At 34.7% G+C, this 16,381-nt stretch overlaps 1 protein-coding gene across 1 annotated transcript in view; it reads left to right on the forward strand.

Annotated features, from left to right (window-relative positions):
- ADAM10 (ADAM metallopeptidase domain 10) overlaps positions 1-16,381 on the forward strand; it is a 127,583-nt gene that overhangs the window by 57,677 nt on the left and 53,525 nt on the right. The window contains exon 5 of the mRNA XM_069483412.1: positions 7,919-8,019. Within this exon, the coding sequence (XP_069339513.1) occupies positions 7,919-8,019 (101 nt within the window). The remainder of the gene's footprint in view (positions 1-7,918; positions 8,020-16,381) is intronic.

Here is a 16,381-nt window from a genome sequence, read left to right on the forward strand (position 1 = left end):
ACAGACAACCACACTATACTTACTCTTCTTCATGCTCCTTCACCTTCCCAAACAGAAACTAGGTGTGATAATTGTGAAAAGGTACAAGGGAGAAAGGGACTCCTATACACTGGAATTAAAAGGGGAAGGAACATTTAGAGACCTTCCCTCTCTCCAAACTCTTCATCTCTCCTCAAAAAAAAAAAAAAAAACAAAACAAAAAAAACCCTACTCTTCCTTTTATTCTCCATCAGCAAATCCTTGTTGATTTTTGGCAACTTTGGAAATCAGTGGCAACTTTCATGGGCAAGGACCTCACCCCATGCATGACACTCTCTTTAATTTGTTAATGATTAAATTATGCAATACATTTATTAATAATTTCTATGCATAATTATTATTTGAAGTCACTCTTTTAAATTCAGTTAGTATAATAAAGGTTGAATTACTTGATTGGATTTGGTGATTCATAGCATGTTATTGGAGGGATTACACCCTTGACTTGGACCTTGCAGTCAAGTTCCTAATCTGCCAGTTTACATAGAGGGGAGTAGTGAGGATGCAGGAGGATGGTGTTTTATGTGTGGTTTTGTTGGGCAGAGAATCTGAACTATAAATATTCCCCCTCAGTGGAGTGGATGATTGAGAGTTAACTAGAGCAATTTCCTACTTAAGATGGTATCACAATATATGTATTATTTATATTTGTGTCTCCTACAACAAAACAAAAGCAAGAGGTTGGCATGCAAAGGAACTGGAAGAAAGGCAATAGATCTAAAGCTGATCTTTGTTTTAAAAGGCTGAATATCCTACACCCATGACTCATTCTTTGTGAAAGAATATGCTGTTTGGCCTTTTCAGGGGAACTACAGTGCATCCTATGATTTAGCATCTCAATGAGGGCTTATTCATTAGTTGAACAAAGGCTTTTTCTAGAATTGAGGATTATATTGTCAGTAATTTTAGAGGGAAAATGTCATTGGCCATTTATAATGTGGTGACTAGAGAAAATGGGCTGTTTTAGAAGTTTTGAAGTATATGGGAAAAATGTTATGCTTGACCACCTTTTTTTCTATTGGGATAACTTTGTGCTGACAGAATTTGAAGCATATGTAAATACTGCTTTGTTGCTTTGGAAATTTTTTTTTTGCCCTAAATTTTAAGCTTTCAAAAGGAATTTATATCTTTAATTCATCATATATAAAATACAATTAACAAAGAAATAAAACATTCCAATTCTTTTTAGATTCTCTAATTCTTGATGTTTCTAATATTTTAAATTACAGTGTACTGAATAAATGTTAGTTTTATTTTTTTTTCATTCCTCTGTACATTAATAACCAATAGTAAGAGAGTTTCAGTATTTTGATAAAAGATTTTAAAGTTCACAGGACAATTGTAATTTTTTCCCATTGATTATTAGGATTGCTTTGCATAGTTTCAGCTTGCATGGCCAGTTTTATGGGCTGGCCCATACTGCTGTGGCAAAAAGCAAGGACTCCCTGGTGTTAACTAGGGGAATAAGATAGAGAATGGACTCTGGCATTAAGGAACTGCTTGAGGTTACAGATCATGACTTTTGAGTGAGAATAGTCATAGTTACCAGTTTTTCTCTAGCTCCATTCAGCTTCAGGCGTGTAGGTAGAGAGTTGAATTTAAACAGGATTTGGTTGAGAGTCAGGTGGGCGACTAGGGAGTTGATGGTGGATGCAGTAGAGTAATTATAGTGATAACTGACTATGGGATTTAGACTGAATAAGGAAGAGAAGGAATATCCAGTGATAGACAGTGAACAGGGTAGTAGTATTGGCAGATGGAAAGGTCTTACTGGTGTTGAAAGATTGTTAGAGTCTAGAAGGAATGTGCTGAAAAAATAAACTAATAGAAAGAAAGTAGGGTGTTGGAAGTTGAGATTATGAAGGCGTTTCAGCTATCAGTAATGACAAGTTCAGAAGTATAACCATGGAAATGAGAAGCTGAGGTAGGAAAAGATCATTGGAGAAAAGATGTGAGTATATTGGAAGGATCATCAACATGAATGTTGGAATCATTAAGAATTATGATGGAATGGTGTCAGAGTGACAGTGAGTCAGGATCTAAAAATAAGGAAATAAGGGCAGTAGTGACTTGGGGGGCAGCAAATGCCTGTGATAACTTGGAGTAATCAGTAGTATAGTCTAATGACTGTAAAAACTGAGCCACTATGAGAATACTGTCAATGGTCCCAAGGGAAAAAGTGATGGATATCTGTGAGCGAGTGTTTAATGAAATGAGGGGCAGGAGAATATCTTTCCAAGAGTGGGAAAAGTTCTGGGGTTCCCCATGATTCTTGCTGGAGTCTCCTGATAGAGATCAAGAATACTGCAGAGGAATTCTCCTGACCCCTGCCAGGTGATGTACCAGAGGAACTGGGTTTGTGAAACGTAGATACTCTCTTCTTGATTACTGCCCAAAGCAATCTGTTGGTGATGAGATAGAGTCAGGACAGTTTTATTACTGAATCTAGGCTGTCTTTCACTCTGGGGAGTAACAGCCTCCTGTTCATGGTGGTTTTATTCTTAAGTTTCTACTGGCTTCCTCTCAACTCTTGTTGATAGTAGCCTACAGGCAGTGTGATATTACTCTGAACACTGGCCATGGCATTTCTGTGTGGAAGAGTGGTAGAAGAAAATACACTCTAATATCAGCTACATGTACAAGGTTATAAGCCTCTGTGTGTGTGTGTGTGTGTGTGTGTGTGTGTGTGTGTAAATGTATCAACATATGCATTTTATTAAGTGGGTGAGATACCCATGACAGTATTTGTTTGGTTACCTTAATCTAGTTGTTCAAATACCTAGCATCAGTGCCAATATATTGATGACAACAGAGTGTCAATATGTTTAGTATTTTTAATATCTGGGAAGTTTTTATATTTTATTGGGATATTGTGTAATAGGAATTGCTCATATATAAATCAGACATGTACATTATTCTTTGACTTCTCTTATATCATTACATTAAAGAAAATGATGTTACAGTTGTTTAAGATAGGGATATTTTTGTTCTGTTCCTAATTTAGTAAGATGTTCAGCTAAATGCTGTGCACATGAAATTGTTCAAGTGTGTGGAAGCTATAAAATTCTTTCTTCTAGGAATATTTTGTAGTAGCTCTTTTGGGCCTGTGTAGGAGCAGATTCAAAATACATTTCACGGTATGCTTTGAATGAAGGTAAATCCTAGTTTCTGTCATGATCAGATTAATAAATAGTATGTTATTTTTCAAATTTAAGTCAAATCAGGTATAGCAACTGATATATATCTTTAAGTATACTCATGGAACTAAATTATACATGTAAGCAAAAAAAAGTTTTTTGATGTATTCATTATGTGGTGGACTATAACTAAACTGCTGATGAGCCTCACAGCTTATTGCTCTCTAAAACCTAAGATTTTATGTTGGGTAAATTTTCTTTTGAAAAACTGTTTGAAAAATGATAATAGTACTTATTTCTCCAAGCATATAAAATATTAAATCTGGGTGTTGTAGAGTCTGTAAGCTTTCATCTTTAGGAATTATTACTATATTCTGAGTATCAGTCTTCAACTTAACTATATGATTGATTTTTGGGGGCAAAACTTGTATCTTTGAATGGGTGAAAACTAGTTATATATGAAAACCTTCAGAAAACGAGACAATAAAAGCACTGTATTAACACTGTTAAGGAATTGCTGATATGTTAGACCAAGATTATTTTGGAATTATCGGTGATAGGAAAAATTCGCTAAATGCCAGTGGAGGTCAAATATAAAATGAGTTCTTTTATTCTCCTTGACAAAAGTTTTCATTGTGAATTTAGGTAATGTTAACTACAATTCCAAACAGCCCCCAGATTCAGTGACAAAATTTACTATAAGCTCATTTCACACTACCTAACAGTCTAATGTGAGTATTCCCTATCAGGCAGCTTTTCTTCAAGAACTGATTGAGGAATTCAGTCTCCTTTATTTTGTACCTATACTATTGTACAATTCCCAGGTTGTCTTTTGCTAGCCATTCAGAAGGGGAAAAGACCGTGGAGGATCTTGGCTGGACACTACCCTTCTGCTTACACTCCTTCAGCTACAACTTGGTTACATGCCACACTTAACTTGAGGCTGGGAAATGTAGTCTAGAATTGTGCCCAGAATAGCAAAGAACCTTTTGACTATAGTCAATGACTGCCAAACTGTGCCAAGAGTAAAATTGTTTGTTTTTTCAAATAAAATCTGAAAACCTAAAAACTTTTTTTTAAAACTGGTTAAGTGATTGATATGCTGATGTGAGGGGCCTTTGAAAGGTTATATATTTTGATAAACAGATTATTTCTACCCACCCAGCCCAGCATACTTTGTTTGTTTGGTAGTGGTGAAGTGTGAGGGATGGGGAAACCAGGCATGGTAGACATTTGGGGAAAGTTCACCTGAAAACTGGCTGTAAATGATTTAATCACAGGGCTTTTCTTGTGAAAGTCTAAGTTAAATAGTCTTTTATTTGGAAGTGGGTTCATCTCTGTGTACTAATGTATCTGTGTTCATGTCACTGTGTGAGAGAGAGCAGTTTTTGGTATGGGGGTTATAAAGACGGTTTAAGAATTTTTAGGATAAATTAGAACAGTAGCTAAAAGCTCTTTTGGGGTTTGTGTGTCTGTCTAATTCACCTCTGTAAGAATGTCATCAAATGTTGCTAAATATATGTTTTTTTCATTAAACTTAAATTACCCTAAGATAAAGTTAAAATTGGTTCTTATTAACTTAAGTATTAACATAATTCTAACAAATGTATATTAAGGCAGTAGAAACTAACTCATAAAGAAATAAGAAGAATAGAACATAGTAAATGAATCATAATTTAGTGGCTTATTACCCTGCAACAGAAATTAAAATAAAATTTTAAAAGTATATAAATTGGTCTCATCCACTTTATATGGTAAAATATTTAATAAATTAGTACTCTGAAAGCATTTTTAACTTGTTCGCCTAGTCACTGCCAGATTCAGCAGCAGGATTCATTATCATATTCATTATTGTTGGTAAGAAGTAGATAAACTGTTTTCTTATCCATGATTTAAGGAAAAGCTAGCCAAAGAATCATGTCACATTTTTAGTTACTGGAGGATAGACTATCCCAGTATTGGGGCAAAATATCACAAAATAATGGATATATAAATAACTAATATCAAGCTATAACTTGGCTGTATATGATAGTTGAAACAATTAGCAAAATACCGAGGGATCAAGTTTATTAACGGAATAAAGAACTTGTGTGTGTGTGTGTGTGTGTGTGTGTGTATGTAGGTATACACATATGTATATACTTGTCTATGACTATGCCTGTACATTTTTCCTTTGTTGATTGAAATGAGTGTTCCTGGTATGGAGGAACTTCATGAGCTGATGGTCCAGGCAAGCTAGGTTTTGTTAAGAATCTAGGCAAGGCTCATTGTGATATTTTCAGGTTAAAATTAATAGCAGAAGAAGGCATTGTGCTGCTAACACCCCAAATCTACTAAAAGGTGAGAATTGAAAATCTTGGCATTTTATGCTGTAAAACTTTCCAGCCTTTGTGGTAGAATCTTATTAAATATATGTTGGGTGATACTGTATTTTCACTTTCTCAAAGACAATCTTTGAAACAGTACAACACTAAATATATCATTTTTTTTCTTCCCAGCACTTTAGTGTTAGTTTTCTACTTCAGAATCATTTGAGTACCACAGATACTGCAATCTTTTAGTCGTAACTTTTTTTTGAAAATTTCAAACCTACAGAATAGTAGAATTACACAATGAACACGTGTATCTTTCCCCTGGTTTGCCATGTTTTAACATTTACATCCTTCCCCTTCCCATGCACTTTTTTTGGGAACCATTTGAAAGTAGGTTGCAGACATGAAACTTCACTGCTAAATACTTCTCTGATCTCCTAAGAATATGTACATTTTCCTAAATAGCTGTAATAATGTTTCAATCCTAAAAGTTATTAATATCATTTAATATACAGACTATAAAAATTATTTAAAGTCTATAGTATTTCTTCAGTTGTCATAAAAATACCTTTTAAAGCATGTGTTTATTATGTTTCTTTTAGTGTCTTAATTTATACCAGGCTCCCTTAGCCCCAGTTCCTGACTTTTTCTGTTTTTTTCTTTTTTAATGACACTGCATTTTTTTTCCCTTGTGTCTAGATCATTGACTTATAGAATGCCCCTCATTCTCAGTGTATTTGATTATTCACTCATGATTAGATTTAGTTAAATTATTTTGGCAAGAATACTGGACATTTCTTAATGCATCACATCAGGAGGTACATAGTATCAGGTCGTCCTATGTTTGGTAATGCTAAATTTGATCACTTGGTGATTGAAGTGGTAATCATTCTCTTTGTTTGATCTGAAAGTACCTTTTTCCTTTATATTAATAATTAATAAGTAATCTGCGGGGTGATACTTTCAGAGACTGAATATCCTATTCCCTCACAACTTTGACCCAATGGTTTTAGCACCCATTGATGATCCTTGCCTAAATCAGTTTCTACATGTGGGGTTGCAAAATGGCAATTTTAATTATGTCATTCCTTTTACATTTATTGATTGAATTTTACAGCTGTTACAGCCTTGATCTCTGATAAAAACTAATTTAAAGTTCAAATAAGAGCTGTTGTATTGATGTAGATAGGTTGTCTATAGCCTTTACCTCCCACCTGCCAGTTTTTATTTGTATTCTAGTATTTAACTAGAATTTCCAGTGAAATACAGTTGACCTTTGAACAACACAGGTCTGAACTGCGAAGGTCCACTTATATGTGATTTTAAAAAACTAAACTCAGATGGAAAATGCAGTATTCATGGGATGTGAAACGCACATATACAGAAGGCCAACCTTTTCTAGATGTAAGTTACGCAGGGCTGACTTTGGGGTTTGAGTATGCCTGTATTTTGATATAGGAAGGGAATGTCCTAGAACTAATACCCCAAGTATACCGAGGGACAACTGTAGTTCCCTAATGTCCACTTCAGGTTCTAGATTTTCTTAAGAAACTACTTGCGGTGTTTATAATTATATTTCTATGTATTACATTTATAAGCTACTCAAGGATTTTTCAGTGCTTCCTCTTCTACCCATGTCTTGATGTTTTATTTTGCAAGTTCTTTTAATTGTGGTTACTAGATTGAATTATAAAATATGTTCATGAACTAAGGAAGACCGTAACAAGGGAGAAGTATGCAGAACTTTGAGAGTGGAATGAACTTTTAAATGACTAAACTAAATTGAACCATTATATAGAAATAGAACCAGTTCAGCTAAGGATAAATTAATCACTTTATTAAGGGAAAATAAATGATAAAATAGATACTTGTTTGTGAAGCAGAGCAGTCACCTGAGTTATACATTGAGTAAATTTAAACTTAGTCTACTTTTACTGTGCCATAGAGTATGTTTTTAGGTTACTTTTCCTTGAGGCCAATTGGTATTCGTGGAAAGAATTTAAACCAAATATAATATCAGCCTACCTGTAGTTCAAGTTGAGGGGGCTTTATACATTTGTGGCGTTGGAAATTTAATGTGTCTGAAGGGAAATTTATAAATTACAAATCAGGTAAATTGCAGTTTTAAGATGCTCTATGTATCTTAAGAGGGAAAGATTAGAAAAGTTAAATCCTGAATAATGAATAATTATTGTCGTTTTTTAGAACTCACAGATCATCCATATGATAAAAAGCTAAAGACCAGTGATTTTTATTGAAGGAGAACTTAGGAACCTTCCAGATTTTAAAATAAAAATGCCTAGTTTGATGCCTTTCCCATAGGTGCTCAATAAGAATTTATGACTTTCATTAATTATGACAGTTAATTTTTCATTTATAAGATAACTAGTTATATCTTAACATGTGACAGTAATGATATTTGTTGTGTTTTAGACTATCCCCATAAATATGGTCCACAGGGGGGCTGTGCAGATCATTCAGTATTTGAAAGGATGAGGAAGTACCAGATGACTGGTGCAGAGGAAGTAACACAGGTAAGAATTTTAACACTAACTTGCATTTAAGAAATGGAAATGAACCTGGGCATATGTTTCTGCCTTTAAAAACTGTATGTTCTAGAATTTGAGAGATTTACATCACTGTAGGAAAATAATTTATGTTTTTTAATGGTCAAAGAGGCCAGGTAACTTGCCAGTAATAAAGAGGTGGTGCTGAAATTTGAATACAAATGTGCATGACTGAAAGAACATTATATTACATGTCTAAAATATACACTGCTTTACTTTTTTGGCAGGGGGTGGGGGGGAGACAGAATGTCACTCTCTTGCCTAGGCTAGAGTGCAGTGGCACAATCATAGCTTCACTGCAGTCTCAAACTACTGGGCTCAAGCAATCCTTCTGCTTCAGCCTCCTGAGTAGCTAGGACTACAGGTGTGTACCACCATGCCTAGCTAATTTGTAATTTTTTTTTGTAGAGATAGGGTCTTGCTGTGTTGCCTAGGCTAGTCTTGTACTTCTGGCCTCAAGTGGTTCTCCTGCCGTGGCCTCCCAAAGTGCTGTGCTTACAGGTGTGAGCCACCATGCCTGGCCTTGCCTTACATGTTTTATTACATAATAAAAATAATTGAATCTGAATTTGTGTTTCACATAAAAGTAAATATTTGTATTAGTATTAAAATTAGAGTGACCAACTTGCCCTGGTTTGCCTGGTGATTCCCCACTTTTAGCACTGAAAGTTCTGTGTCCCTAGACAAACCAGTCTGGTTCATCACCCTAATAAAGATCTCAGGCCGGGCGCGGTGGCTCACGCCTGTAATCCTAGCACTCTGGGAGGCCGAGGTGGGCGGATCGTTTGAGCTCAGGAGTTCGAGACCAGCCTGAGCAAGAGCGAGACCCCATCTCTACTAAAAAATAGAAAGAAATTATATGGACAGCTAAAAATATATATAGAAAAAATTAGCCGGGCATGGTGGCACATGCCTGTAGTCCCAGCTACTCGGGAGGCTGAGGCAGGAGGATCGCTTGAGCTCAGGAGTCTGAGGTTGCTGTGAGCCAAGCTGACGCCACGGCACTCACTCTAGCCTGGGCAACAAAGTGAGACTCTGTCTCAAAAAAAAAAAAAAAAGATCTCAGTGCTTATAGACATTTTTTTTTTTTTTTTTTTTTTTTTTTTTGTTGAGACAGAGTCTCACTTTGTTGCTCAGGCTAGAGTGAGTGCCGTGGCGTCAGCTTAGCTCACAGCAACCTCAAACTCCTGGGCTCAAGCGATCCTACTGCCTCAGCCTCCCGAGTAGCTGGGACTACAGGCATGCGCCACTATGCCCGGCTAATTTTTTCTATATAGATTTTTTTTAGGTGTCCATATAATGTCTTTCTATTTTTAGTAGAGACGGGGTCTCGCTCAGGCTGGTCTCGAACTCCTGACCTTGAGCAATCCACCCGCCTCGGCCTCCCAGAGTGCTAGGATTACAGGCGTGAGCCACCGCGCCCGGCCTAGACATTTTAATTGTAAGGTTTTTGTGGGTGTTTTTTTTGCAATTTGGCTGATTGCTCTTTTGTTCTTTTTTTCCTGTGGCCTCCTTTTTCTTTAGTCATAGGTGACAGGTTATAGTTATTCAAAACATAAATTCAAAATGAGAAAACATTTTTTCTTTTATGACAAAACATTTATTGTATATTTTGGACATTATTTGTAAAAGTAAAGTAGTAGGGTGGAGTAATGTTTCTTGAACCATGAAGATTTGTAGTTAGATCTGTTTCTTGATCTGCAAAATGGCATAAACAATTCTATTTCAGATGGGTCTTTTTAATATTAATTATTCTGACATTCATTGAACAAATATATATTGATCTTTTGCCACACGTCAGAATCTGTAAGTTCTGGGACTATGTGAAGATTAAGATAAAGGTTCATTCTCAAAAAGCATATGGTTTAATTGGAGGCACAGAAATAATTTAGGGTAGTAAGAGTTAGAAGCACAGTGATACTCTGCACACAAGAAGGGTAGCTAACCTAGCCTTGGAAGTATTTGAGGGCAATAATCACACCTAAAGAATAAACAGGTGGCCAGGCACAGTGGCTCATGTCTATAATCCCAGCACTTTGGGTGGCCAAGGCAGGAGGATCACCTTGAGGCCAGGAGTTTGAGACCAGTCTGAGCAACATAGTGAGACCCTGTCTCTACAAAATATTTAAAAATTGGGTGCGGTGGTGCACGCCCATAGCCCTAGCTCCTTGGGAGTCTGAGGCAGGAGGATCACTTGAGCTGCAGGAGTTTGAGATTACAGCAAGCTATGATTGTGGTATTGCACTGTATCCTGGGTAACAAAGTGAGACCTGTCTCTTAAAAAAAAAAAAAAAAAAAAAGCAGGAATTAGGTTAGCCATGAGAAGATGGAAAGAATATTCCAAGCAGGAGAAACAATACATTCAAAAGCCAGAGAAATAGAAAGATCAGTAAAGAATCTTTTACTTGGGGGGTAGAGTTCAGGACTGGAGTCTGGGAGACTGATGAGAAGTTGTTTCATATATTCAGTTGAGAAATCATAGTGGCTTGTACTAATATATCAGCGACATGGATGGAGGAAACGAGACTACAGATTGCTGGATATGCTAGGAGAGTTTAGCAGGGTAGCTTGATGTAACATTAATATACAAAAGTCGGTTGCATTTATTTATGTCAGCAGTAGACTACCAGAAATATAGTGAGAGGACATCATTAATAATAATATCAAAGAATATCATATATTACAGAATAAATGTAACAAAGAATTATAAGACCAGTATAAGGAAAATCAAAACTTTATAAAAAATGTTAAGGAAGATGGATTTTAAATAAATGGAGAGATATACTATGTTAATGGAAAATAATATTTAATATAAAAATGTCAGTTCTCCCCTTATTGGTATATAGATTCAATGCAAGTCCAATACAGATTACAGCTGGCTTAATCACAATACTCAATGGGACTAAAATATTGTGTGCAAAAAAAAGGACTAAGAAGTAGGGCCCATCTAGAGGTGGTAAGCAGGAAAGAGGGATTTACCCTAGAGAGTGTTACGATTTATTATAGTAATTGAGAATGTGATATTAGTGGGAGGGAAAAATTGCCTAGGGGAATAAAATAGAGCGCTTAGGAACAGACTCATATATATGAAACTTCATGTGGTAGAGTTGTAATCCCAAGTTAGTAAGTAAAAAGAGGAAGCACTGAATAAGTGGAGCCATAAAAAATGTTAATCAGTTTGGAAAAAGATGACGTTGGATCTCCATCTCATACTGTATTTACAACAAAAGAAAACTCCTGTAAAGTATTAAATGTCTAAAATGAAACTTCAAAACTCATAGTTCTCCCTTTCCAGCTATGATGGAGTATCTGATATCCAACTAGGCCTCCTGGCAGTAAACAACTAGAAAATGGAACAAAATACATGAAACAATTATTCTCAAACATTGGGCAATAGGCAGTGCAGGATTGAGATCTCTGAGAGCAGTGAAATAAATATCTCTGTGATTGCCTTACCTTTTTACTTGAATCTAAATTTCAGATATGGAACAGGGAAGGGTATCTCAAAAAGAGCAAGAAGTACACAGCAGTCTTGCTGAGTTGAGGAGTCAGAGATTAAAGTTCAGGAAGATTGAGATGTCTGTACTCAGGGCAGAATACCTGAGAGGAGATAGCTATGATGAGAAAAAGCCCCAGATATATCTGCAGAGGGGCACCCTTGAATCTTAGCTGAATCCTAAGCTGTGCCTGCATAGGGTAAGATTCTATGAGAAAACTATGAGATAAAGAAAAACTACTGGGGACTCTATGAAATGAGCAATTATTAGGAGTTATACTTGATAGAGATCCCAAACCATGGTACATGTAGGGCTAACGTAGCCCTATGGTAAAGGCTACTCCAGACTTGCCCTAACTAAGCAGGGAAAGAAGCCTCAAAAAAGTCAAGATGATTTGCAGATAAATTACCTGCCTATCAGTAAAAAGATCAAAAATATTTGTCAAAGGAGACACTAAATCCAGATACTTAACAATGTAACTTCACAATGTTTAGCATTCAAGGAACATTACTATATGACAAGAAATGTAAAAATGTGATCTATAATGAGGAGAAAGACCACCCAGGTAGAAACAGAACCAGTATGTGTAGGCATTAACAGACAGAGTCTTTTAAAACAATTATTATTAATATGTTCAAAGAATTAAAGACATGAATATAAAAAGGAGATAGTAGAAATTCTAATAAAGAACCAAACGGAACTTCTAGATTGAAAAACACATTATCTGAAATGAAAAAATTAGTGGGTAGGCTTAAGAGCAAATTATTGCAGAACTCAACATGAGTAAATTTAAATAAAGGAAAATAAAACAATAGACATTATCCATATCTAAGCACAGAGAGAAAAATAATTGGAGTCCAGGAAGAGGAGATGCAGAAAAAAGTATTTAAAAATTAATGCCTCCAAATTTTTCAGATATGAAGAAAAATTTCAATCCATGGTCCAAGAAGCTCAATGAAACTCAAGCAGGATAAACACAAAGAAAACCATACCAGGGTTTATTATAATTAAATTATTGGAAACAGCTGGAAATGAGAAAACCATAAAAGCAGCCAGAGAAAAGAAGATACATTTACATAGAGGGGAACAAAGATAAGTATAATTGCTGACTTCTCATCACACAGTGCAAACCAGAAGACATAGAATGACATCTTCAAAGGGTTGAAAGAAAACCTGGCAAACTAGGATTCTGTGTTCTGTGAAAATAATTTTCAAAAATGAGAGCAAATTAAAGATCATGTCAGACAAATAAGATCCTAGAGAATCTGTGTCTAGGAGATCCACACTGCAAGAAATGTTAAAGGAAGTTCTTCAGGTAGAAAAAGGATACCAGATGGAAACTCAGATCCATACAACGAGTGAAGAGCATAAAATAGTAAATATGTAGGTAAATAGAAGGACTTTTTTCTCATTTAAAAATTTTCTTTAAGAGATTATTACTTAAAATGATAATAATGTATAATGGGTTTGATATACAAAGAATCAAAATTTATGACAGTAGCATAAAAGACAAGGAAAAATGGAAGTACATTGTTGTGTTTCTTACACTATGTGAAGTAGCACAGTTTTGGCAGGTAGAATGTTCTGTGAAAAAGATGGATATTGCAAACCTTAAAGCTGAGGTCAGTAAATTATGGCCCCAGGACCAGCCGTTTGTTTTTGTAAATAAAGTTTTATTGGAACACAACCATACCCATTCATTAACTCATTGTCTTTGGCTGCTTTTGCACTGTAGTGGCAGAGTTGAGTAGTTGTGGCAGAGACCATGTGATCCAAAAGTCTAAATATTTATTTATCATTAGGCCTTTTAAGAAAAAGTTTGTAGGAATGTCCTCTGCCCTGGAGCAACCAATGAAAAAAATTAAGGAGATACAGCTAACAGGTCAATAAAAGATATCAAATATAATTAAACATGCTTGGTTAATTCAAAAGAAGGTAGGGAAAGAGAAAGAAAAGAACAAAGACTAGATGGAACAAATGGAAAATAAATAGCAAGATGGTAAATTTAAATCTAACCATATCAGTGATTATATTAAATATAAATGTACTAAACAATATAAATTAAAAGCTGAGATGGTTAGTGATTTAAAAAGCCGGACCAAATCTGTCTAAAAGGAATACAATTTAAGTGTAAAGACAGAGAGTTTAAAAGGATGGCAAAGCATATATCATACAAGCACTACTCATAAGAATTTTAAAGTGACCATATTAATATCAAACAGATTATATTTCAGTCCATAGAATAGCACTAGAGACAAAGAGGGACCTTTCATAATGATAAAAGTGTCACTTTATCAAGAAGAAACAACAGTTCTAAATGTTAGTTAATAGTGTAGTTACTGTTAGAGCTACGAACTACATGAAGGAAAAACTGACAACTGAAGGGAGAAATGGAAAACTGCACAAATTATAGCTGGAGATCACACTCCTTTTTGAGTAGACAAGTTGATAGATTGATAGAGCAAGTAGACAGGAAATCAGTAAGCATAAAGAGCACTTGAACACCACTGTCAAACAACCTGATCTAATTGACATTTATAGAACTCTCCACTCCACAATGGTAGAATACACAATCTTGAATTTCAAGTGCATGTGGAACATTTGCTAAACGTATACTAGGTCATAAAGCAAGTCTTGATAAGTTTAAAAGGGCTGAAATTATACAGAATAGTTTCTTAGGTCTCAAGGGAATTAAAGTAGAAATCCACAACAAAAATTCTGGAAAATCTCCAAATATTTGCAAATTAAATCGCAAACTTCCAAATAATGCAATTTGTGAAATCATTCTGAACAACCACAAAATAAAAAAATTCGTGAGATTCAGGTAAAGCAGTGCCTAAAACAGAATTGAAAACTTTAAATGATCATGTTAGAAAAGAAGAAAGGTCTAGAAATCAGTCATATAAGCATCCACTTTTAAGAGCTAGACAAGGAAGTACAAATTAAACCCTAAGTAAGTAGAAGGAATAAAGCAACAGGTAAGAGTAGATATGAATGAGGTGGAAAACAACAAAGAAAATCAATTGAAGAGATTAATATGATTGATAAACTTCTAACTAGTCTGATCAAGAAATAAAGAGAAAACACAAATTAACCCTATCAGAGATGAAAGAGGGGATATTACTGTAGATATTAAGTGCATGTTTTCAATACCTTGAACTAATAAATTCAACAGTATCAATTTAATAGGCAAATTCCTTTAAAGACACAAATTAAGAAAAACAGCACAAGCAATAATATATATGAGTGTGTATGAATGAGATTACATTGATACTTAATAATTTTCTTTCAAGGAAAACCTTAAGCCCAAATCTAATTGCACTGTTGAATTTCAAAGATTTAGGGAAGAAGAAATACCAATCTTACATAAAGTCCTTAAGAAAGTAAAGGACAAGGGAGAACTTCTTAACACATTTTATGAGACCACATGACATTCATACCAGACAAAGACATTACAAGAAAACTAAACTACAGGCTAATATCCTTCATTTCTTAAACAAATTTCTTTAATTTCTTAAATAAAATACTAGCAAATGAAATCCAGCAATAGATGAAGAATATAATACATAATGATCAAATGAGGTTTACACAAGAAATGTAAGATTGGTTAACATTAGAAAGCCAATCAATATAATCCATCATGTTAACATAATAAAGGAAGAAACCCCTCTGATTATCTCAGTAGACTAGTAAAAAAGCATATGTCAAGTTTCAACACCCAATACTTGGCAAACTAAAAAGAGAAGGAAACAGCCCCAGACCTCTATAAAAAACTGACAGCAGGTACCTTATTTAATCGTAAGAGACTAAATCCCTTTCCCCTAAAACCAGGAATAAAGAAAGGATGCTATTCTCACTTTTACTCAGCATAAGAAGACAAGAAAAAGAAATGAAAGGTGTATAGATTGTAAAGGAGTAAACTGCCTTTGTTTTAGGTAAAATACAGGAGTATGACAGGAAAATCCTAAAGAATCTTGGAAAAGTTATTAGAAATGATAAGCAAACTTATCAAAGGCATAAAGTCAGTATGCAAAAATTAATTGTATCCTATATATTGACAATGACATTTAGAAAATGAAATTTTACAAATCATCTAAAAATAGCGTCAAAAATACAAGATACTTAGAATAAATTTAATGAAGTATGTGTAATATGTATATATGAAGAAACTACCAGATATTGCCAGGAAAAATTAAGTATCTAAACAAATGGAAAAATATGAGAAGTATACTGTGTTCATGATTGGAAGACTCAATATTAATATGTCAGTTCTCCCCAAATTGTTCTGTAATAGTACAATCTCTATCAAAAATCACAGTGACGATTTATTTAGTAATTGGCAAACCGATTCTAAAAGTTACACTGAAATGTAAAGGACTTAGAATAGACAAAACAATTTTTAAAAAAAGAACAATGCTGGAGGATTTATACTGTCTGATTTTAAGACTTACTATAAAGCTACATTGTCATCTTGCCCTAAGGGTAAACATATAGGTCAATGGAACAGAATGGAGTCCACATGGTCAGTTGATTTTTGCAAAAGTCCCAAGGTAATTTAAAGGAGGGCTAAGAACAATCTTTTCAACAAATGTTATTGGAACTATTGGATATCCATATGAACAAAAAAATTGAGATGTACTCACACATCACACTAATATTAAAAATTGAAAATAGACCTATATGTTAAAGCTAAAACTTGTAGGAAAAAATATAGGAGAAATTTTTGTGACTTTGGGATAGATAATTTCTTAAGGCACAAAAGTACCTTGCCAAAAAAATACATGGAATATAAATGAGACTGCATCAAAATCAAAAACTTTGCCTCAGAAGAC

Source organism: Eulemur rufifrons, chromosome 2 (genome assembly GCF_041146395.1).
Source record: "Eulemur rufifrons isolate Redbay chromosome 2, OSU_ERuf_1, whole genome shotgun sequence".
Lineage (NCBI taxonomy): Eukaryota > Metazoa > Chordata > Mammalia > Primates > Lemuridae > Eulemur > Eulemur rufifrons.